At 42.5% G+C, this 25,348-nt stretch overlaps 1 protein-coding gene across 2 annotated transcripts; it reads left to right on the top strand.

Moving 5' to 3' along the window:
* The first annotated feature begins 3,715 nt into the window (after positions 1-3,715).
* Positions 3,716-24,730, top strand: LOC105479066 (3-hydroxy-3-methylglutaryl-CoA synthase 2). 2 transcript variants are annotated; one of them, XM_011736863.2, is made up of 10 exons: positions 3,716-3,879; positions 8,209-8,663; positions 13,153-13,278; positions 13,861-14,025; positions 15,727-15,892; positions 17,566-17,736; positions 19,765-19,871; positions 20,478-20,603; positions 22,242-22,353; positions 24,276-24,730. In XM_011736863.2, exons 1-9 carry the CDS (start codon positions 3,776-3,778, stop codon positions 22,346-22,348), a joined length of 1,527 nt encoding a protein of 508 aa, XP_011735165.2. In that variant the 5' UTR covers positions 3,716-3,775; the 3' UTR covers positions 22,349-22,353; positions 24,276-24,730. The 2 variants fall into 2 exon arrangements, with proteins under 2 accessions (XP_011735165.2, XP_011735164.2); XM_011736862.2 differs by having other exon boundaries at positions 3,717-3,879; positions 24,268-24,730.
* Positions 24,731-25,348: the final 618 nt, after the last annotated feature.

Here is a 25,348-nt window from a genome sequence, read left to right on the forward strand (position 1 = left end):
GCCGTATAAAATTTCTGACTTTCCAAGTCAAAAATGGTCATGATTGACTCAGGTTTTGTGTAGAGCCAGATTTCTGGATTCAAAGCCCATTCAAGCCATTTCCTAGGTCTAAAACCGCAAATGGTTATACGATTTTTCTGAACCTCAGCTTCCTCATCTGTAAAATGGGCTTAACAATAGTGCCAACTTCAGACAATTGTAAAAGTTAAGTGAGATAATGAACGGAAAGTACTTAGCACAGTGCCTAGCACACAGTAATTACTTAGTACATGTCAGCTTAAAAGAGAGAAGGGAACGAAATTGATCCATCTATCTATATTCCCAATGCTTATCACAGTGCCTAATTCGTTATATACACTAATCAATATTTGTATTGGATTGGATGGTTTTGGTCTTCAATTCTATCAAACTGAGCCATGACGTATCCATAATCCCATGTGACGTTTGTGTAAGAGTTTAATGTTTCTAGTGTTGAAAGAAAAACCTTAAACAAATTAAATTTCGTTGAATTTATTTGAGCAAAGAAACCATTCATGAATAAGTCAGCACCCTGAATTAGTAAAGATTTAGAGAGCTCCAATATAAATATTGGACTGTCAGTATTTAGAGACAAAAATAGCTTGATTGGTTACAGTTGGCATTTGCCTTTCAGGAACACGTTTTGGCAGTTTGCAGCCTGTGATTGACTGAAAGCATGGCTGCTATGATTGGTCAAGACTCAGTTACTTGTTACATGAATATACTCTCAGGTTAAGTTGCAGTTTGTTTATATATTAGGTTAAGTACCCTACCTACCTAGGCAGTTTTGGGCCACATTAAATTTACTTGAATGCTATTGAGTTGTATCCATTTTCTTAGTGGAATAACGAATATGTGGAGACTACCCAAGTAGTCCAAAATTTAGAGATCAGAAAGAGGGGAGCACCTGTGGGAAGTGACCAGGGATTTGGAGGAAAACCATGGGATTGTCAGGTCTAAGGGCAAAGTGAAAAAGGTGCTTTGAGAAGAAGGGCGAGCAGCCTTGCCATTTGCTGCTGAAGGTTCAAGACCAAACACTGCATTTGGCGATAAGGAAGCCACTGGTGACCTTGATGAGAGGGATTTCCTTGGAGCACTGGGGGCAAAAGCCTAAGTGGTCAATTAAAGACAGAATGAGAGGTAAGCATGTAAAACACTGAGAGCAGACATTTTAAATAAATTTCGCTATAGATGACAGCATACATTTGGTGGCATTCAGTAAGACATATAGGGTCAAGAGGAGGTATTTAAAGATGGAATTGTATAAGAACACTAAGAAGAATATAGTAGAAAGGGGAAATAGATCATGAGAAAGAGAGGGGAAAACTGCAGGAGCACAGCCTTATGTGAGAAACAAGCAGTACAACCAGTGCACAAGTGGTGGTGCTGGCCCCAAGGCCAGAGCAGGGACTGTTCCTCCACATGGTGACAAGGCAGTGACAAGGCAGTGTGTGGGGTATAAAGGCAGGCAATCTGCCAAATTTGCTAATGGAAAATGGAGTTGTTCTTTTCTGATTGTTTCTATTTCTCAGTGAATTGAGAGTCAAAGTGATTAGCTGAGAATGAGTAGAAAGGGGCTATGGCAGAAGAGAAGTTGTGACTAGCCCTCTTGGGATGGGAGAACAAATGGACTGGGAAAAGGTAGTAGAGTTACCAGGCCATGGTGAGGGTCCACTTGAGATGCATGCTTGTACATTTAAAGCTAACAAGTTAGTACAAAGTTGTGTTTTTCTTCGTCTATGTTAGCTGCTCAGATGCAGGCGTAGAGTAGATTAAGAGTTGGGTTTAACCAACATTGAAGGTTTGGTAGGCCAGTCCGACAGAGAGCACAAATGGCAAAGTGTGTGCAAGGGATTGCTTATGGTGAGGCACCATGGTTAATCTGAGCTGCGTAAGGAGAGAAAAGAGGTGATGAGGTGTAATAAATGGTAAAAACGTAGAGGAGTCAGTGGTGGTCTCAGTGGGAGAAAAAGGTGTGGGGGTACTTTAAACAGGAGCTGGGGAGATAGAAGTGGTTGTAAATTGCAACGCATGAAATTAAAATGTTGGAGGTGGCATGAACACTGTAATAACAAAGTCCACATTATGACTGTGGAGTGGGAGGCTAAAGTCATGTCCATCAACATGGACATGGACATGGGAGCTTCAGTGAGAGGCTAGGGCAGGTGATTTATCTTATGTGGAGACTGACATCTCACATCCATTGTGATGTCTGATGGTGAAGAGGAAAGCGGTGATCTATGTGCTTAAATTTTATGAATGAGGGACAGTGGAACATGACAGTTAGTTGGCTGCAAGAATAAAGGGCACTGGGTGGCACAGACTGCAGCATGTGCTTTAAGACAGCAGGGTTTTTGAGAGGAGGAAGAGGAGATATACCCTGGGAGTAACAGTGTGAAGCAAAGAGGACACAGGCCTTGTTGTAAGCACTTAAAGTGTGTTGCATTGACAAGAAGCAACAGGTATTTCTGAGAAGAGATTGGAAATGAAGAATTTCACTGATGACAGAACTTTGCAAAAGGCTCAGTGTAAGAGCAGGAGGTGACACAGCAAGGTAGGAGACTGAGTTAGAACACCACCGCACCAAGATATATGGAGATAAGAATTTAAAGATAAGATGGAAGACTTAGATATCCTGGACCGCTGGGGGCACCTAGACATTCTCTGTCTGTAGGAACATGAAGTCAACTATATCCCCCTAAAGCAGGAACCACTCCAGCTCTTTTCTGTGTTCTCTACAGGCTCATATTAGACAGGGGGTTGGTGGTGGGGATAATTGAATGAACTAAGGAGTGAATGCATGATTCTTGTAAAAGGTAGAGGAAGATTGGTGCTGTGGGAGGAGTGGAGGGAGACATTCATTTGGAAAATCAGATGGCAAGAGCCTTTTTATTGAGTAATAGAAGAGCAAAGCAGAAAGACCAGAATCTGGAGTCAAAAGACATGGTTGAGTTCTCATTCTGCAGCTTCCTAGCTGTAGGTCTTTCGGAAAATGACTCCTTTATACATAACTCTGACCTCATCTATAAAGTAAACCTTTCCTCCTTAGGAGATTGAGCTTCAAACTGTCACCTCTTTGAGGCTCCTGTCCCTTTACTACAACAGTAATTGCATCCACTTGGAAACTGTGTAGAGCTGTACAAATAAAAGGGTGGACAATAAACAGAAGAAATATAGTAGGTTCCACATACTCTAATGCCCAGCCCTTGGCCTGTGTGCCAGCATTCACTCCCAACTCCTTGAAAAGCTACTATTAAAAGAGCTTCCCTTTGGTTTTGAAAGATGTTTCTTGTAATGCATAGCACTTTAAAATAATAACAACTAACACCACAGAGAAGAGTGTGGAACACGCAGTGAGAGTAATACAGATAAGGAGCCAGGGTCTAAAACAAGCCACATAGGATTACCTTGGGACGTGATACAACAGGGAACATCATAACCTCCCTGCTTAGATGGCAGGGCAGACACAAGGCTGCCACAGAGCCTGATGGAGTAGGAGGAACCACGCCCCGCCATTCCCACACATGCTCAAGAGCAGGGCAGCTATGTACATGTTGGAGAGATGCTGTTTGTCTTTGACTCGCCCATGTTCTGAGTGAGCCCTTTGGCCCAGTTTTAGAAGCAGACTGAGCCACGGTGAGCAGAGGCGGGGCTTAAGGAGGCAGGAGTCCTGGGGCTTTATAAAGCCCTGTTGGGCACCGCTGGGCATCTCTTTCAAGGTCTGTGAGCTGCTGGCTTTCTGCTTGCTCCTTTGGAGATGCAGCGTCTGTTGACTCCAGTGAAGCACATTCTGCAATTGACAAGAGTGATGCAGGAAGCCTCCCTCACACCTGCTCGTCTGCTCCCAGCAACCCACCAAACGTGAGTCACTTTTTGATAAGCATCTTGTAACTAGTAAAAGAGACAGAGGGCCTGCTCTTGGGGAAAACTCACTAGAATCTCACTCAAAATTTAGTAAGGCTTGTGCACAGCAGCCTTAGACAAGCAAGTTAACTTTACAGGGTCTCAGTTAGCTCACTTCTAAACAGACAATCCCTTTCAGCTGTAGAATGAGAAGAGCCCAAACCTCTGACACATGCTGTGTTTGTGAGCAATGGCATCTTTTACTCCACCAACTGCATGAAGCAGTAGAAATATCAGTACCAGGGCCACAGCTCTCCTCTCTCCACCACCATTCCAAACTTTACCCCTAGCCTCTGCCAAGACCCTCAGTACCCTGCGCCAACTGCAGTGTTAATAAAACCAGTGACTTTAAATCACTGCAACAGGATCAGAAATGGACCGAGGATAAGAAGCTATGTTTGTCGTGTGTTCCAATTTTATGAAAAGGGGAAATGTGTGTTTATGTGTGTATGTGTACATGTTCTTTGCAAGAACAGGCACACTCCTTTTCTTTGTAAATACTGCCTGAATGTGGCTCAAGTGCTTATGTTTTCCATAGTCAGCGATGATGGTAATACAGCTGTCGTTAGTGCCTCTGGTTCCCAGCCACCTATGTGTTGCTGTCTAGTCCCCAAACAATTCATTACACATTGGGACTAGTTTTATATTCTATGACTACTAAATATTTAGAAAAATGGTTTTGATCTAGTGTCTTTCCTTGCCAAATACCCAGGGAACCTGGGTGTATAGATGTGCATGGTAGGGGCTGATACACGTAGCTTTCTTATATTCTTCATTGTGCTACCATCGCCTCACTCTCCCCATGCACTGCCAAACCCTGCACGTAGGTTAAATGTCCCAGCTCAGGATTTAACCTGTTTCTGTATTTGTGAAGAAGAGATTGATGTGGGTTTGCTTGTTTCGATAGCAATAGTTGGCCATCAGCCAAAAGACACACATCAATCCTCCCCGATATTCTGACTTCCTTGGTTCAAACTCTTGGAATCATTCACATTTCCTTTCTGGTGTATTTACAGTTCATCCCATTATGCATGGCTTGAACTAATATTGCTTTTCATGAATCATCTTTTCTCTATATGGCTAATTGCCTTTAATCCAACCCACATTGGCTCTAACTCCAACCTAAAAGTGACTTCCATCTCAGCATCTGCTTTGCTGTCTTCAAAATTAAGCAAGACTTGTGCCCTCCATGTCCTGTATTTCTCACGTATTGTCTCCCTGCTCCCCTACACACCTGCATCTCCAGGGTTCCTTAGTTGTTCAGTCACCCCCTGCTGTGGCCACTGCCCCTTCATTCCCCTCCAGTTCTTCACTGGCAGAAGTCTGTCATCCATCAAGGTTTGCCTCAAATGCAGTCTCTTCCATCAAGCTTCCCTGATCCTCCAACCCACTGAAATCTCTGCTTCCTTTGAACACCTGTGGATTTTGCCCACATCCCTCTTGTGGCCCTGACTACATTCTGCCTTGAAGTTGGGTTATATGTGTGCTTATCATTCCTCACACTGGTCAAGGAGGTCTCAAGAACCTCGCCCTCTTCTTTTCTTTGTCCAACCTCTTTGTTCGACCCTCACAACCCCTTCCCAGCACAGTGCCTGAAATGTAGTAATAATTTTGAAACACAAGGGAAGGAGGCAAGATGGAATGCAGAAGGAAAGATGTGGTACATGTTCTTGAAGTGGGCAACACCAGGAGAAAATGATTTAAAATTACACAAAGTGATCATTCCTTAGAGAAAGCACAAGATGAGAAGGATACTCTTAACTACGGTGGGCTGAAGCTTCCGAAGCCTCAACGTGTTAGTTTTCTTCAAGGCTTTATAATCCATTTCTAGAAATAGCTCCCCACCAAGACAGCTACAAAAGTTACCAACTGACCCGTTCTAAGCTTCTTCTTGCAAGCTTAGATTTCTAACTGGGAAGAAAGGGAGGGAGTCAGCCCAGAGAGAAGGCAGAGTGAGAACGAGGCTGGGAGAAAGGCAGCCAAGCTGGCAGTACAAGCACGGGCTAACCATTAGCTCCTAGGTACTGGGGAAGCTCCTCTGTAAATATTTGAGAGTACAAACTCCAGTTATTTGGAGGGAGTCAAATAAACAGGGCAGATAAATAAACTCCAAACCTCTCCTGTCAGATATAATGTGTATTTATCACTTTGCTTCACTATCTTGTGATCATATGATCCACTTTTGCCTGACAGCTGTCCTTAAAAGTGACCTTCCTGCTGGGAGAATTGGGGCTACCAGAGGCTCAGAATCCCAAAGGTGATTGATAGACACATTCAATCTGAGTTTCAGCTCCTGTAGAATGGAGCTAAATTTATAACCCTGGCACCCAAGGCAGTGAAGGGACAGAATATTTCTAACACGTGATAAACTATGAAGTTACCCTGAGCGCATCACTTTACCAGTGTGTGCCCTGGTTTCACTATCTATAAAATGAAGAATGTTGCTGAAGTGAACAGAAGGTAGGAAGTACTTTTGTATGGTAGCAGTACAGAGATCACCAAGTTCACCTCCCATATGCTCCCATACAAAAGGCAACACAGATTTTCACCAGGGATATTAAGAATCTGGGTTGAATAAAAGTGGATTGGTCCAGAAAAGAAATAGATCATCTCTCCCCTCTTTTTTTTTTTTTTTTTTTTTTTTGAGACGGAGTTTTGCTCTGTAGCCCGGGCTGGAGTGCAGTGGCTGGATCTCAGCTCACTGCAAGCTCCGCTTAGTAGAGACGGGGTTTCACCGTGTTAGCCAGGATGGTCTCGATCTCCTGACCTCGTGATCCGCCCGTCTCGGCCTCCCAAAGTGCTGGGATTACAGGCTTGAGCCACCGTGCCCAGCCTTATCTCTCCCCTCTTTTGCTGACCCCTTTCCCCCGCCTTTTTTTCCCTCTGCTCTCATTTAGAATTGCTCTTTCTGCTCTCTGTGTTCCCTGTATATTTAGCTGTAAAAATGTCTGCCTCTATCACTGGGCTGTGATCTCTTTATGGGCACAATGCATGTCTGATTCACTACTGTGTATTTGGACTAGAACTGTGTTGGGTGTGCTCAATAAACACTGGAAGGCCCAATCAGAAAAATCAGCTAGCAGAAAACTTACTTATAAGTAGGAAAACAGTGGGTATGTTCTTGTGTAGAAAAAAAGAAAGAAGAAAGAGAAAGGCATATAATTAGAGGTATACTTTAAAAATGAGTAAAGATTATATTTTTACTCATGGTGATGTTGAAAGATTTATACAAGCCCTATAAGGGCTTATAACACGTAGAAGTAAAGTATATGATAATAATAGTTCAAAAGGATGCAGAGAGTAAATAAAGGCAACCTAAAGTTTTTGCAGTGTTCCAAAAGTAAGAAGTATTAATTTAAGTAAGATTTCAACAAGCCAATTAAGCATGTTATAATCTTTAAGGTCATCAGTAAAAGGAAAAGAGGGTATAAGATGAATAATAAATATTTGCTTAATCAAAAAGGATATGGAAAAGGAGGAATAAAAGAACAAAGAACAAATGAGACCAATAGAAACAAATAAAAACATAAACTTAGTTCCGGGTCGTGGCTCATGCATGTAATCCCAGCATTTTGGGAGACCGAAGTGGGCTGATCACGAGGCCAGGAGATTGAGATCATCCTGGCTAACCCGTCTCTACTAAAACTACAAAAAATTAGCTGGGCGTGTTGGCAGGCACCTGTAGTCCCAGCTACTTGGGAGGCTGAGGCAGGAGATTGGCATGAACCTAGGAGGTGGAGCTTGCAATAAGCAGAGATCACACCACTGCACTCCAGCCTGGGTGACAGAGTGAGACTCCTCTCAAAAAAAAAAAAGAAAAAAACAAAGACTTAGTTCCAACTATATCAGGAATTACAACAAATATAAATGGATGAAATACTCAAATTAAAACACCACTATTGTTAGACTTATTAAAATTTTTTTAAAGGACTAAAAATATACACCGGTTACAAGAGACGTATGTTAAAGATAAAGACTTTAAGAAGTTGAAAGTAAAAAGGGACAGAAAAAGACATACCATGCAAACAGTAAGCAAAAAGCTAATGCAGCTATATCGATATCAGGAAAGGAAACTATGCCAAGAATATCACAAAGGCGAAAAGGGATATTTAACAAGGATAAAGGGGTCAATTCAATGAAAAGATATAACAATACTAAATTTGTAGTCATCTGATAACATAGCTTCAAAACATCTAGAAAATTAATTAAATGATTGCTATATTACTGTCTTTTGAGGAAACTATCTACAGACCATTAGTGGGAGTTTGATTGTTATCTCCATCACAGGTTTTCTACAGCCTCTGCTGTCCCCCTGGCCAAAACAGATACTTGGCCAAAAGACGTGGGCATCCTGGCCCTGGAGGTCTACTTCCCAGCCCAATATGTGGACCAAACTGACCTGGAGAAATATAACAATGTGGAAGCAGGAAAGTATACAGTGGGCTTGGGCCAGACTCGTATGGGCTTCTGCTCAGTCCAAGAGGACATCAACTCCCTGTGCCTGACGGTGGTGCAACGGCTGATGGAGCGCATACAGCTCCCGTGGGACTCAGTGGGCAGGCTGGAAGTAGGCACTGAGACCATCATTGACAAGTCCAAAGCTGTCAAAACAGTGCTCATGGAACTCTTCCAGGATTCAGGCAATACTGATATTGAGGGCATAGATACCACCAATGCCTGCTACGGTGGTACTGCCTCCCTCTTCAATGCTGCCAACTGGATGGAGTCCAGTTCCTGGGATGGTATGTACTGCCACGAGCCTTATGTAAGAAAGGTGCTGGGATTGGAGGCTGAATATTATCAGTTTTGCTTTTCAGTTCCCCAGGTGGCTTCATCTAGTGAAGGAAGGACAATATATTCACACAGCTGCTGCTATCATCCAACAATAACCACTTAGACTTATATAGCTTTACACAGTTAGGTAGCATGTTCACATAGCCATTCGTTTAATTCTTACAACAGCCTAGGAAGTGTGTATTATACCAGATTTATAGATGAGAACATGGCAGATCTGATATCCTACACATAGTGAGTGGCAGAGGCAAAAATGCCAAACCACATCTGATATATTTCCTATTTTACTGTACCTGTTTCTCTTAAACATGTCCTAAGTCTCTGAGAGAGAGATTGGTGATGTTGAAAGATATATACAAGTTTAGATGTTCAGGAAAAAAACACCCTCGTAGAAATAGGCCCAGAAAACCACAGGATAGACTGTGAATATTTCTCCTCTTTCTTCCTTAGCTGGCTCCTCAGATATTGTTTTTTGCTTAACATATTAACATTACCTTGTATCTTACTTATATCTTCTCCCAATGCTGTATTGGAGGACTAACCCCTGTTGTTATGGCAAGAAACAATTCAAGGGAAACAGTACAATATGAGAGTTTGAAGCCATAGCTCTATCAATAAACAATGATAAATTCCTTAACCTTTTGAGCCTCAGGATTCTTATATGCCTATCTGCCTCGCTTAACTCATAAGAGGATTGAATAAAATAATTCATAGAAATGTGAAATTTTCATAAAGATATAAAAAAGTATGTTGGCAGTAGTTAAGACACTCTATTTACTAAGTTCGAAACTAGGATTAAAAACCTTAGAAACCATGATGAGCATTAATTATAAAATTAATCAAAAAGCCTTAATATTGGCAGAGTCCTCAGAGATTATCTAATTCAATATCTTTTGCTTTAGAAAAAAGAGGTCAAGAGGAGTTTAACAGTTTATCTCTGTTCATGCAGCAAGACAGTGCAATTCCAAAAGTCCATTCCATGCTTTTCCAACTGCCCTACCTGGCTCCATCATTAACAATTCCACTGACATGGGATGGTCCAGTCTACATCATCAAGTCTGTTCTTAAAGTGCCTCTCCTACTCGATACTTGTATTACTACCTCTCTAGTAACCCCTACCACCATTACCACCAGATATGTCCAACCAATTATTTAGTTGAGGAGTAGAAATGAAAAATAAGGGGCATTCACCAGCCTTTAACCAAAAATCAAAGAGCCTATTCTTGAGATCATTGTCAGCCTTAAGCACGCCATTTCAAATGAGTAGATTCTTCTGACGGACTGGGTATTTCACAGATGGGGTTGCAAATGCATCTTTTAAAAAAAATATGGTATCTTGGTATAAAAGTAAAAATTTTAAAAATAAGTTATTGAAATGTGAATTTTTAGTTTGTATTTAAAACAAAAACACCTAAGCTTGAGCCCAGACACTCGGACTATATACCCCGCAGGTGACAGCAACCACCAGGACCAGAGGATGCCAGTGTGAATGAGAACTCTGCTTCTGACCTAACCAGTCATTCACCTGGGGACCCTCAGGTGGGAGGGAGTGGCTCTGAGACTCAGGGAGTTCTGAATCACTCCAGAGAAAAGAGGAGGGCATGAGGAAAGAGAAGAGTATTTCTGGCTCAGATTGGCTGGGAGTCCCCATGTGTTCTTGTCTTTTTTTTTTTTAAAATGAAAGTAATTAAAATTTGTATTTGGAAAAAAACATACCCATACACATGTATATAAAGTGAAGAAAAAGTATATAAAAGTATATAAAGTATATAAAGTGAAGAAAAACTCAGCCAGTCGCGGTGGCTCATGCCTGTAATCCCAGCACTTTGGGAGGCCAAGGCGGGCGGATCACGAGGTCAGGAGATCGAGACCATCCTGGCTAACACAGGGAAACCCTGTCTCTACTAAAAATATAAAAAATTAGCCGGGCATGGTGGCAGGTGCCTGTAGTTCCAGCTACTCGGGAGGCTGAGGCAGGAGAATGGCATGAGCCCGGGAGGTGGAGCTTGCAGTGAGCCGAGATCACACCACTGCACTCCAGCCTGGGTGACAGTGAGACTCTGTCTCAAAAAAAAAAAAAAAAAAAAGTGAAGAAAAACTCCTCATTTGACCCCCCGCCCCGCCCCGTTACCACTTCCCAAAATTTAACACTAGTGGTTTCTTTGTATTCTTCCAATATTTTTTCTAGGTCCTACAAGTATACACGTATTTATTCCATTTTAAACATTGTATAAAATATTCCTCATCTCTTAGGTCTTAGAGATAATTCTGTATCAACATATATAAGGTCCATCTGATTCTTTTTAAAACCACAATATTCTTTGATGGATACGCCACATTTTATTTAATTAGTCCCATATTGTTAATAAATTCCTAGAAGTGGAATCTCAGGATAGGTTGATTTAAAAGTTTGATAAAGTGTGCCAAATTCTTCTCCAAAATGTTGTACTAACTTACATTACTACAATGTATATATTATCAAACTTTCCAATCTTTGTTAATTTAACAAGTAAAATGATAATGTTTTTGATTTGCATTTCTTTTATCGTAAGAAATCTTGAATATTTCTATGTTGTTTATTGGCCGTTTTTCTATTACATAGTTTGCCTTTATTTTTTATTTTTTGTTTTTTTAGACAGAGTCTCGCTCTGTTGCCAGGCTGAAGTGCAGTGGCAGTAATCTCCACTCACTGCAATCTCTGCCTCCCAGGTTCAAGCGATTCTCCTGCCTCAGCCTCCTGAGTAGCTGGGACTACAGGTGCCCACCACCGTGCCTGGCTCATTTTTTGTATTTTCAGTAGAGATAGGGTTTCACTGTGTTAGCCAGGACAGTCTCGATCTTCTGACTTCACGATCCTCCCGCCTTGGCCTCCCAAAGTGCTGGGATTACAGGCATGAGCCACCATGCCCGGCCTAGTTTGCCTTTTTAGTGAAACTTTTATAAATGAAGATAAACTGCTTTTTGTTGGTTGTAAGTACTGTAAATCCTTCCCCAATTTGTCTTTTGACTTTGTTTCTGATAGAAGGCTTTGATTTTTAGGTAATCAAATTTACTGGTCTTTTCCTAAATGGATTCTAAATACTTTTCTATCATTTCTAAAATTTTCAAAATGTGTGTGTGTATACAGGTAGAAAAAAGTATTGTTTTCCCTTAATTTTATGTATATAAAATTATATATACTTAAATATATATTTATATACATTAAATATACCAATATACATATACTAATATATTTATATATACTAAATATATACTTACATTTATATATTTTATACGAATTATTTGTGTGTGTGTATATATATGTAAATATGTATATGTAAATATATATACACACATATGTATATACACACATGTGCACATAACATTGGGGAAGAAAACAATACTTTTTCATTGATGTTGGAGTTGGGATTATTATAATTCTTAAGCGAAGGTTCCTGGATTTCAGTGAATTTGGGTTGGAGTCCTGACTCTGAATCCTTATCCTCCCATTTATTAGCTGTGTGGCTTTTGGGCAAGTGGCTTAAATTCTTTAGGCCTCAGTTTCTTCATCTGTAGGATGGGGATAACTATATCTGCTATATAGATTTATCATGAGGATTAAATTATATGGAAATATGTCTCCCAAAGCAGTGCTGTGGGTGAATACTGGGAGCTTCCTCACAGGTCAGAATACTAAAATTACTACCATATCTCACCCATGAACTCGAGTTTTTGGGACAGTAATTCTGACAGATGAAAGTGGAACACATAATAGTCAAGACCACAATTATTTATTGAATACTAGTCTGATTATCATAAAGTTAGTGACTATGGATCATTTACTCTACATAAACTCTTTTCACACTGAAAGTAGTGCCATGCAATTCAAGGCACATGGCTCAGGATCCAGTCAGACCTGGGTTTGAATATCAAAATCCATATTAACTAGATATGTGACCTTATACTAGTTACTCAGTCTCTCAGGAAGGCAACGTCTTCACTTATGAATGTGGATGTTACCTACCTCATTGGATTGTTTGAAGAATTGTTTAAGGATAACTAGTGTCCTACTAGTGTTTTAAGTGTTAGTTTCCCTCCCTGTCCTTTACCTTCTATGATTTAGGATATAATTTCAGGATCATGGAGTGCCATAAGGAGATGAGTACAAACACAAACCGGAATTTTCTCCAAAAGTGTCAATTAACACATTTTTCACTGGAGTCAGAGACAGAATTCTGTATAAATGAGCGTTTTACAGAGTGTCAGGATGCTAAATTTTGACTTTACATTTCAAATGTATCATGAATTGCACTAGAACATAAGCTCCATAGGACTGGGAGTTTTTATTTTGTTTATCACTCTATATCCAGGACCTAGAATTGTGCCTGGTACACAGTAGGCACTCAATCTACTCCAGATTTCGTAGTGATGGTAATTATTTCTTGTTTCTCTTTACAGGTCGTTATGCCATGGTGGTCTGTGGAGACATCGCTGTCTATCCCAGTGGTAATGCTCGTCCCACAGGTGGGGCTGGAGCTGTGGCTATGCTGATTGGGCCCAAGGCCCCTCTGGCCCTGGAGCGAGGTTTGTAGTAAACCATTACCAAGAGGCTGTGCATGGCATAGCCAAGAACATAGATCCTAATCCCACATTGGCACACCTGCTACTCAGGGCTGGGGTATGGGTTTGAGGATGGTATTGCTTGCCTCTAAAAAGGGCTGATCTGTGGAGCAGAGGGAGGAGAGGAGAAATAGGAGAGGGGAATCCGCCAGGTTTCCTCTCCTGTGTCATCAGGCATTGGCATAATGATGCATGAAATGAGCGGTGCAGATACTGGTGAGGAACCTTAGGGAACTCTTCTGGCAATCGAAGATTAAAATAGATAACTGGATATAAAGTGCAAGTCTTTCCTTTGAGACTCTTGGCTTCTATTCCAGGTTTTGTTAAGCCCATGGAGGTAAGGAAAGGGAAATGTACATCTCATTTGTGTAATACCAACAACCTGTCCAACTCCTTTTGAATATGCGAGGGATGTTGAATGGGCTCAAACTTGGACATGGGACACAGATAATGACCAGAAAGCTCTTTTTACATGGTTCTCTCATCCTTTGTGCTCAAGGTAGGCTGCATTGGATGGTCTCTGAAACCCTCTGTGTGCCTTTCCAGGACTGAGGGGAACCCATATGGAGAATGTGTATGACTTCTACAAACCAAATTTGGCCTCGGAGTACCCAGTGGTGGATGGGAAGCTTTCCATCCAGTGCTACTTGCGGGCCTTGGATCGATGTTACACCTCATACCGTAAAAAAATCCAGAATCAGTGGAAGCAAGGTATGCGACTCAGAGGCCAGACAGTAGGGGCTCTATTCACATAGGCCAAGAGTTTGTACCCAAAGGCCATGGCAAGGTCTCTTCTCTCCTGCCTTGAAAATAATGTCAAGAGAATTGTTTCCTGTCCTCTTTCCTACACTCTTCCCTGGGTCTATGCTAAAATCCATTTGGATGTCATTCAAGGTCAGATGTAAAACGGCTTCTAACTTGAGCTAAATAAAAGAGAGTAAACAATCCAGGGCAAGGCCCCCAGTATGAAACCCAGGGATGTCAGCCACTCGGGGAGACGGCATTAAGAGGCCGGGCAACCACATTCCACAGTGGTTGGCATTTGTTTCTGGTTAAGTCAGGCATGGTTTGGTGCTTGGTTTGTAGTTTACCATCTTTTAAAGTCTGACGTTGGGAAATCGTACCTATATTTTCTATATGCTAAAGTGTTGTCAGTGATTTTTCTCTTTGTGGTGCTGTTGCAGGTTGATTTTATTTTCACCTTTAGTTTTGAAATTTCCCTGCTGAGAAATATGTACTGCTTTCATAAGCAGAAAAGAAGCAAATAAGTCTTCCTTTTAAAATACAGAGAAGCAGGGAGTGGTGGTTCACCCCTGTAATCCCAGCACTTTGGGAAGCTGAGGCAGGAGGATCACTTGAATCCAGGAATTTGAGACCAATGTGGGCAACAAAGCAAGACCCTGTCTCTAAAAAAAAAAAAAAAAAAAAAAATACAAAAGTTAGCCAGGCATGGTGGCATGAGCCTGTAGTCCCAGCTACTCAGAAGGCTGAGATGGGGGTAATTGCTTGTAGAACAGGAGCCCATACAGTGAGCTATGATCAAGCGACTGCCCTCCAGCCTGGACTACAGAGTGAAACAAACCCTGTCTCTAAGAACATATGAATAAATAAAAATAAATACAGTTAAACCCACTTTAAAGAAATAAATAGTATTCTTGTCTGCTCAGGCATGACCAGATGGGCATCCGCAAAAGACAGATTGCAGTGTGGGAGAAGGCATGGATGCCTTGGGGGTGGCATAAAGAGCTACCTCTTGTCTCTTTCCACTGCAGTGGGTGGAGGACCACCTACCAGAGGTGAACCTTAGGGGTAAGAAATTGCCTTGGGCCTCTCTGCCTCTGTCTGTCTTCTGTAATTGGTTATTTGCTCTTAACTCCTCTGAATTCTTGTGGCATTTAAATTTTACTCCTTATTTGCATATATAATGTGACAGATGAGGCTTTGGATCCCAGCACTAAAATGTAATCTTTCCTAAGGGCAAAGATTGCGTTGCACTCCTCTTCAGAGTGAGAGAGACAGTCCGTAGAGTAGAGTCAGAGACATCTGAACCTGAATCCCAAACTAGCCTTTTTACAGTTGGGTTACCTTGGACAGATGACGATGTTTTGGAGACGGGTTCCCCCTCTGGAAAATGAAGAAAATTATATAACACAAGGTTGATTTGAGATGAGTATCATAGAGACTGGTAATAGTAGACACAAAGACTTTGTTTCTTTCCCTTCTTTCCTTATTAGTAGAGAGTGCTTAGTAAGTGCATGTAAAATGAATAAATAAAGCTTCTATGCGTTTGCAGGAGGTGGGAAGTAGTTCCCTGGGAGGCCTGGAGAAACTTGACACAGTTAAATCTCAGGGAGGAGATCTAAATGGCTCACCCCTCATGCCCCATCCTTGCCTTCACGCTTCCTCCTCCAGCTGGCAGTGATCGACCCTTCACCCTTGACGATTTACAGTACATGATCTTTCACACACCCTTTTGCAAGATGGTCCAGAAGTCTCTGGCTCGCCTGATGTTCAATGACTTCCTGTCAGCCAGCAGTGACACACAAACCAGCTTATACAAGGGGCTGGAGGCTTTCAGGTGAGTCCTCTTCTTGGGGATCCTAGAGGCTGGTGAGGGGTGAGCAAGAAGGAGGCTTCTTCATGCCTTGAGTCTGGACCACCAGCACCCCTGTGGGGGACAAATGGCAATCCTCCAGCAGAACAGGAACCATCCTAGGTCCTTCTGCGGGGCAATGGATTATTGGCTGGGTAGGGCCCTCCATGAGTTAATGCAGGGAAACACGGGGGATTTGGCAGCACTGCAGGATAAAGGGACAGTAAGAAACTGCAGAGAACAAAGAAAGAAAGAGAGAAAGGGAGAAAAGGAGGAAGGGAGAAAGAAAGAATAGCGAAATCATTCAGTCAATAAACATTTTCTGAACATGTTATGTGCTAGACATCGTACTAACCTCTCAGGGTACCAAAATGAATGTGACTCCATGATCCCTGCCCTAGAGGATCTCACAGTCTAAACAGACACAAAAACATAGAAGTAGATGATCACACTACAGGGTAGCAATTTGCGAAGTGTCAGGTCCCATTCTCACTTGTCATTGTCTTAATTCATGTCCTGCTTTTTGCTTCACTTTCTTCCATCTATAAAATGGGGATATTCCAGCTCACCCCCTTAGATGTGAAAAAGCAGAAGGAATGCTGTTTATTGATTCACCACACTTAATCACTAATATTTACAAAGAAATGTCTTCAATACAGTTTCCACTGGGAAAGGAATCTTTCCCTTTCTTCTTGGTACCTGTTTATTTCAAATTTCGGTCAATTTTATCAACAGTAGAATAGGCTACCAAGTGTAGCCCCTGTTACTAACTAGTACTCCTAACCCTGCCACTAACTAAAACATCAAAATTAGCACAAACACTGCTTGTAAGACCGGCCCTATTGAAACAAAAAGTATAACGTATACCAAATATACTAGCTTAATATCTTTAATATATAAATATATTATCAATAATAAAATAAATACCCTAATAGAAAAATGAGCAAACAATATGAACAGAAAATTTTCTCAAAGAAGAAATGTATATGATCACATTTTAAATGTGCATGTTCATTAATGTTTACTCAAGTTACCATTTTCTCTAGATAGTCTTTTTAAAATGTGAATACCCAGAATTGTCAAGGCTATGGGAAAATGGGCGGTAGTGGATGTGTAAATGGATCAGGTGTTTTGAGGAGTAATAGAAGAGCATGAAGCCAAAGCCTTAAAGATGTGCAACCTTTGGGCTCAGTAATCCCACGTGTTTAAAAGAACACCTACCTATTCACTGTAGTGTTTTAACTAGCAAGGAACAGGAGCAAGAAGATAGGTTAATGTGGGGTACATCCTGTCATGGACCATTCTTCACCCTTTACAAATAATGTTTTACAATGTCGTGGGAAAACACACGCGCGTGCGTGCGCGCACACACACACACACACACACACAGAGTTAAGAAAGTATGCTAACCACAACACATAGCATGATTTTCTTTCTAATTTTCTAGTAAACTGTATAAAAGTAGGGATAGATTCCACCAGAAAAATATGAATGGTAAGTCCATTAGTGGTATGTTCTCCTTTGGGCTGTTCTGTATTTCCAAATATTGTAGAAAAAACATGTGCCAAGTCTTCTTTCCAGAAGCTGTTACTTTTCCCCCTTGCTCCCTCCCTCTCCTCCCCTGGCCTCTCACATGGCTACCTCTGGTTGCCTCACAGGGGGCTAAAGCTGGAAGACACCTACACCAACAAGGACCTGGATAAAGCACTTCTAAAGGCCTCTCAGGACATATTCGACAAGAAAACCAAGGCCTCCCTTTACCTCTCCACGCACAATGGGAACATGTACACCTCATCCCTGTACGGGTGCCTGGCCTCACTTCTGTCCCAGTGAGTACTGTGTCTGGCTCTGTGTCTTACATGCACACCCCCAGCCTCCACCACCATGGTCTGTGGGGTCAAAAAAATTGGGTTTCTCTTCTGGCTCAGAAATTTAAAAGAAAGGAAGGGGACTAGTATGGTGGCTCATGCCTGTAATCTCAGCATTTGGGGAGGTTTAGGTGGGCAGATCGCCTGAGCCTAGGAGTTCGAGACCCACCTGGGCAAAGTGGGGAAACCTCATCTCTACAAAAATTAGCTGAGCATGGTTGTGTGCACGTGTGGCCCCAGCTACTCGGGAGGCTGAAGTGGGAGGATGGTTTGAGCCCAGGAGTGGAAGGTTGCAGTGAGCCATGATTGTGCCATTGGACTCCAACCTGGATGACAGAATGAGACCCTGTCATAAATAAATAAATAAATATAAAAGAAAGGAGGGGAGGGAGAAGGCAGGAAAAGGAAGGAAGATGAAAGAAACTCATACCAAAGGTGTATGTATAGGCGGATTTACAGTCTGTATCAGACAGTGGTCTCCAAAGTGAAGTACATGATGTCAAGGGATGGGCAAGATCTGTTCGGGTGCATGAAGAAAACAGTAGCTTTTGTATGCATATTTTTGTCTCATTTATTTAAAATCTCTATATGTAGTAGAGCATGGTGGTTAAATGGGTCTGACTTTAGAGCCCACAACTTGGGTTCAAAATTTTTTAACCACTTATTAGGGTTGACCTTGGACAATACTTAACCTCAACGCGCCTCACTTTCCCCATCTGTAGCATATGTGCAATCATGATACCTGTGTTCTACTGTTTTTATGAGCATTAAGTATCTAAACCAATTAAAATAGCAGTGCTCAGCAGGTGCTCAAATGTTGGATGTTATTTCTATTCATTTTCTGTTGTGTGGGTTTTATAAGGAAGTATTGCATATAACATAGGAAAGGGCTAGGTGAGGTGGCTCATGCCTGTAATCCCAGCGCTTTGGAAGGCTGAGGCAGGAGGATCTCTTGAGCTCAGGAGTTTGAGACCAGCCTTGGGAACACAGGGAGACCCCATCTCTACAAAATTTTTTAAAACAATTAGCTATGGATGTTTGCGGTGGCTCATGCCTGTGATACCAACACTTTGGGAGGCCAAAGTGGGAAGATCATCTGAGGTCAGGAGTTTGAGACAACCTGGCCAACACGGCAAAACCCCTTCTCTACTAAAAATACAAAAATTAGCCAGGCATGGTGGTTCGCGACTGTAGTCCCACCAATTCGAGAAGCTGAGGCATGAGAATTGCTTGAAGCCGGGAGGCAGAGATTGCAGTGAGCTGAGATCAAGCTACTGCACTCTAGCCCAGGTGACAGAGTGAGACTCTGTCTCAAAAAAGAAAAAAATAGCTGGGTGTGGCGGCTTGCACCTGTAGTCCCAGCTACTCAGGATCCTGAATCCTGAGGTGGGAGGATCACTTGAGCCCAGGAGGTAAAGGCTACAGTGAGCCATGATCACACCACTGCACTCCAGGCACTCCAGGCTGGGCAACAAAGCAAGACTCTGCTAAATTAAAAAAAAAGAAAGAAAGAAAGAAAGAAAAAAAGCAGGAAAAAATGCTTATGGGTGAACTTGATCAAATTATTACTCACAGGGGATGATCAAAAAGTTATGACTGCTGAACCATTACCAGTCAACATGTGAGCCTGAAGGGTGAGTCCAGTGGTCTGATCTCCACTTGGAGGCACTTTCAGAAGGTGCTGAATTTATCCTGTCCTCATGAGAGGGTAGAAGCTCTATGTACACCAAAAATTATCTTGTTGTTTCTCTGCCTTATATAGCTGGGATATTAGCTGCTTTCCTTTTGGCAAGATTTCCTACACATAGGCCTGTCCCTGAGGTCTACCAGAAGTCCCTCTTTATGTAGGGTGCCTGGAACCCATTTCTAGTTACGTGAGGTAGACAGGGAGAAGATCGGGATGATAGGCTGTTGTTCTATTTGCAGTGCAGAATATATTATATATATACATATATAAAATGTGGTTTTTATTTGATTGTTTTCCCATAGCCACTCTGCCCAAGAACTGGCTGGCTCCAGGATTGGTGCCTTCTCTTATGGCTCTGGTTTAGCAGCAAGTTTCTTTTCATTTCGAGTGTCCCAGGATGCTTCTCCAGGTGAGTCTCATCTTTCTAGTAGGCAATCCTGACAAGATTCATCTGGTAGAATAACCATCTTCTTCCCCACCATTGCCGAGGCTGCCATCTTGAGAGAGTTAATGTTATTATTAATAGCAAAGGAAATCACTGAAGGGATTTAAGCATGGAGTAAGTTGGTTTAATTTATGTGTTTAAAGCACTTCTTTAGCTACTACTTAGAGACTAGATTGAAAAGGAACAAAGGTGGATATGGGGAAACCACTTAGATTGTTCCAGTAAATAGTTCAGGCAAGAGGTAATGGTTGCTTGGTTGCAATTGATTAAAGAGAAGTTGATGGATTTGAGATACCTAATAAGAATTTATTGATTATTTTGTGATTGATGTGATTAAGGACATGCATCTAAGTACTATGTGGCATACACCTTGATCAAATCAGTGTGTCTGCCTGCCCATTTTGCTAACAAGTGTGTTTGCTTATCATTTCGTGGTATTCTAAGCCACACACACTGCACATTCCTCCAGGGTGTAACCTCCCACAGAACCTGACTCTCTGTTGGACTCGTGATTGGCCATAGTGATAATGACAATGAAGAAGGTATAACAATCTTGCTTTTGCTTACCAGGCTCTCCCCTGGACAAGTTGGTGTCCAGTACCTCAGACCTGCCAAAGCGCCTAGCCTCCCGAAAGTGTATGTCTCCTGAGGAGTTCACAGAAATAATGAACCAAAGAGAGCAATTCTACCATAAGGGTAAGAAAAGGGGCAGGAAGAGAGGAAGAGAAGGTAACTCATCTCAGACCCCATTCCAGTAGCTGGGAGTCAGGGATTCCTCAGAAATCTAGAATGTGGTAGTCCAGGGTCAAGACTTCTATGAGATATGGTTGGGAGAAGATTTGCTAGAAGATCTGTTGTCCAAAGGGGCAAGAAATAGTTGCGAAAACAGAGGATAGAGTTGGGAAGAGGGAGGCAGGATGCAGCTTCCCAGTATAGAATATAGCTAAACACCCAGAATGTGTAGTCCCATGGAAGCCAGAAGTATAGTCTTTGAAAATACTGTCTGCAACAGTTGACAGAGTGCAGACTTTAGAGCTAGATATCCAAATCTAACCCTGAGCTGTGCCACTCACTAACTGTTTATCTTTGCAAAAGTTGTTAAACTTTTCTCAGTGGTCTTATTTCTAAAATCATACTGATTTTGCAGGATTTCCAAACAAATTAAATGAATTACTCTACATAAATATGTTATCAACTAATATTACTGTCTCCTCCAAATTGCCCTCTTTCTCCACCAAACATAAAAACAAAATATTGCCCCAAAAGCGACAAATAAAAGGAAAATGAAACCCAAATGTAATACTAGAGAGATTAGTTAGTGGTTTTAAAACCATGGTACTGCACAGTTTTACCATGGTTTCTATAGGTTTTATATATATTCTCAAGCAAAACTTGAGATACATGTTTGTAGCATGGTCTCAAAAGAAGACAGAATATATGGAATTGGAAACGTTCCAGAAAACCTAGACCTAGTGGTCATTGCTCTCTTCTGGACCAGTGGATATGTTATAGCAAAGAAAGACAATGAGAATAAATATAGACCCAGGCGCAGTGGCTCACACCTGTAATGCTAGCCCTTTGGGAGGGAGAGGCAGGTGGATCACTTGAGGCCAGGAGTTCGAGACCAGTCTGGCCAACATGATGAAACCCCATCTCTACTAAAAATATAAAAAATATAAAAACATGAATATAATATGAAAAAGTAAAAATTATATAAAAATTAGATGGATGTGGTAGCACACACCTGTAATCTCAGCTACTTGGGAGGCTGAGGAGAACTGCTTGAACCCAGGAGGCAGAGGCTGCAGTGAGCTGAGATCACACCACCACACTCTAGCCTGGGTGACAGAGCGAGACTGCGTCTCAAAACAAAAAAAAAGAAAGAAAAAAAAATAGGACCTCTAGGACAAACATTCATGGACAAAGCAGTGAAATACTGCAATGAATCAGAACCAGAAAATTTAGTTTAGAAGGAAGTGTCTGTTAGGAAACAGGAAGCTGGGAATTACATCTCAAAGTAGGAACTATTGGCAAAAGGATGGGGTGAAGGTTTCAGTGGAGGAAGGCTATGCTTACTGTAGGAAAATTTTGTACTCTTATAATAAAAGTCTTAATAGCCTTTTATTAAGGCCTTAAGTGCTAGATTCAAGATGGCCGCTCCTCTGGTTCCACGGGTCCAGTGTTCTATTTGGTGGACTGAGGGTGACCTTGTAGCCCCTTTCAGCACAGCCAAGAGAGCTTCACTGTGGAGGTGCAGACATCTTCATGACCATTTTCTCTTCCAAAAACTCATACAACTCTTTGTGAGTACTGCCTCTTCTCCTCATTCCACAGCGAATTTCTCCCCACCTGGTGACACAAACAGCCTTTTCCCAGGTACTTGGTACCTGGAGCGAGTGGACGAGCTGCATCGCAGAAAGTATGCCCGGCGTCCCATCTAAAGGTGGTGAGTGAGAGTTTGCAGAGTTGGTGGCATAAAACCCTAAAGTCTTCCTCCGGGTAACAACACAGAGAGAGAGAGGGTGGGGACATGTGCAGGGAGAAGAGAGTTTAATGGAAGAGGATTGGGGTGAGAGGAGAAATGGGAGCATTATTTGTGGTATTTTTAAAAGGAAAAGCAAGTATTCAGAATAGGAATCTTGCAGTTTGGGAACATTAACCAGGCCAGGGAGGGTTCATAGCTTTCAAACTAATCAGAAGTGGAGATTTGCACCATAAAGACCAATTAAAACTCTTGAGGCTCTTTGCCTTGGAAGGCAAAAGCCTGGGGGGAGAAACATGTTCTGAAATCTTGAATGTGAGAAATAAGAGTGGGATTTGTTTTCCTGATCTGCTGAAGATAGGAAGCTGTCCTAGAAGAAGCTTGACAGATTAGCATTCAGAGCATCTGTTGAGTGAACAGGCTATGAACCTGAACCTACAGAAATCATTACTCTAGGGGGATGAGATCAGCAGATCTGATGAGCAACAGAACAACCAAGATGAGCAGCCCCAGAGCCTCAGAAATGGTACACACCAATGTGTGGGAGACAAATTCATAAGGAAACGGGTGGGTTGAAGAGTCCCTTAAAGCCAGGCACTTCCGCTGGAGGGATTTTTAGGCTAAGGGTCGTGTAACAATTCTTATGTCATGGGATTCCTTCTGGGGAGAAGCAGTGAGGTTCAGGAAATTCATGGACACAAGGATAGGGAGAAGAGAGCAAAATGAAAGAGGATTGTGGGGAGAGGAGAAATGGGAGAATGCTTTATGATCATTTTAAAAGGAAAGCAAACATTCAAACTAAGAATCTTGTATGAACCCAGGTAGCTGCCTTCAGTTGACCGAATAGGTAGGATAAACGGAATGATAGAGTGAGAAGAGATTTATTTTACAACCCGTACATTTTAATTAGTGCAGTCTCCATGCTCAAGTTTTTAAGATTTTCCCCTCCTTTTGGTAGATGGAGAGGGAAGAAGAAAAAGGTGTGCCGAGGCAGGGATGGAGCAGAGGAAGAGAGGGAAGAAGTCAGTGGGAGGAGGAGATGCACAGTTACAGCCACCTCAGAGGAAGCAGAAGTGCAGCTGGAGGGATCCTGGGTTCATTCCTCACCGCTGGGATATTCGCAGGTGCTAGGCTGCTGCAGCCCAGGTGTTGTTAGGGCTAGGAGAGGTGGACAAGCGGGCTGAGGGCCGCAGGATGCCGTTGAGAGGGCGAGCTCAGTTAGCAGGCCCTGAAGACTGTGGTACTGCCTGGGAGCCTGTGTGCGTGTTGGAAATACGGTTCTTAAGGGCAGGTCAGTAGCAAAGAGGGGCTGTTAAATGTGTCGACTTAGTTCATTTATCAGGAGAAATAGGGAGGGAGTGGGGAAAGGGAGAGAGAAAGAGAAATTTGGAATTTTTAAAGGAGAATTTCCACATCAGGCTCCCTCCCTCTCATGGTAGACAAGCTTCTCACAAGTGCTTAGGCAGCATTATACCTGAAAAGAAAAGCTGGAACTCTTGAACTTTTCTCATATTGATTATTAATATGAGCAGTGAACTTCCAACAATGAGATTTTAGCAGAAATGAAGGGTTGCTGTCGATGCAGAGCTCGTGGTGGAGCTCTGCAGTTCTCTGCACTGCCCTAGCCTGCCCCTCCTGCTTTCCTATCACAGGCAGATGTGCGATGGGGGACCCTGCCTACCCCCAGGCTTGGCTCCAGTAGCATTGGGCACAGATCCCTCAGGTGTCCAGGCTTGGCACTGGGTGCCTAGTGGGAGCACCCTCAGGATACATTTAGGAGAGCCCCTCGGCACAGCCACACCTCGGGCAAGAAGCAGGCACTGGGGGCAGGGTGCCCAAGAGGAGACCCATGATTGAGTGACCTTTTGTTTATTTAAGTTCTATAGATCCGTGGAGAGCTTCCTGGGAAACGTATGCTAGCAGAGCTTCTGCCCGTGAATCATATTTTGAAGATCCCACTCTTAGCTGGTAAATGAATTTGAATCGACATAGTAGCCCCATAAGCATCAGCCCTGTAGAGTGAGGAGCCATCCCTAGCAGCCCCTTCATTCCTCTCCATGCTGTAATCACTGTCCTGGGCTTGTGGTGCTAAGGACTAGGGGTCCTTTGTGAAAGAGCAAGATGGAGCAATGGAGCAAAGATCTCTTCATGAATCACTGGCCTCCAGAAATGTGCATGCGGATCAGCTGTTGCCTTCAAGATCCAGATAAACTTTCCTGTCCTGTGTTATAACTTTATTATTATGAATATTGTTAAACTTCGGTGCCATTCCTGTGAATCTCCAAATTTTGTATCTTGTTCTAAGCTAATATATGGCAATTAAAAAGGGAGAAAGAGGAAATGATTCCTGTGTTTCTTGGAACCCAGAATACAAACCCAGCTAACAGGCAGCAAGCCTGCTAGACCTCCTGGGTCAGAGGGCTGGGTCCTTGCCTCACAGGCTGCCTCTGTCCCCTCGCAATTCCATTGTATTTCTGCCACATGCCAAGTACTATGACAGAGACAAGGCAAATAAGAATGGTAGAACACAGCTTCCCCCAGCCCTGATCTAAAGACACTGCATAGACAGAGAGCAGCAGACAGGGGCCAGCAGGAGCTGTAGTTAAGATCTTCTTGGTCATTCCTTGCTGCTGTTATTTGAACAAATAAACACAAGGCAAAGGTTAACAAGTTTTTGCCTTCTACAGCCAAAAGTAAAAAAATAAATAAATGTTGATACCTGGCAGGAAATTATTCCATTACAGGATCTTTCCCCCTTCGGGGAGGGCACTGCTTCTTCTAGGGTCCTCTTATAAAATAGCAATGGTTCAGGGAGGTGGGGATTGAATTGAGGAAGGGAGTGGGAGGAGAGGGAAAGTATCAGGGTGTTGTCATCACTTCCTTTTAGAAAGTTTCCTCAGCCACCCCCGTGAGGAAAGGGCACCATGGAAAACAGAGAGGATCTTTTCTATTGGAGGGG

The sequence above is a fragment of the Macaca nemestrina genome, chromosome 1, assembly GCF_043159975.1.
Source record: "Macaca nemestrina isolate mMacNem1 chromosome 1, mMacNem.hap1, whole genome shotgun sequence".
Classification (NCBI taxonomy): Eukaryota; Metazoa; Chordata; class Mammalia; order Primates; family Cercopithecidae; genus Macaca; species Macaca nemestrina.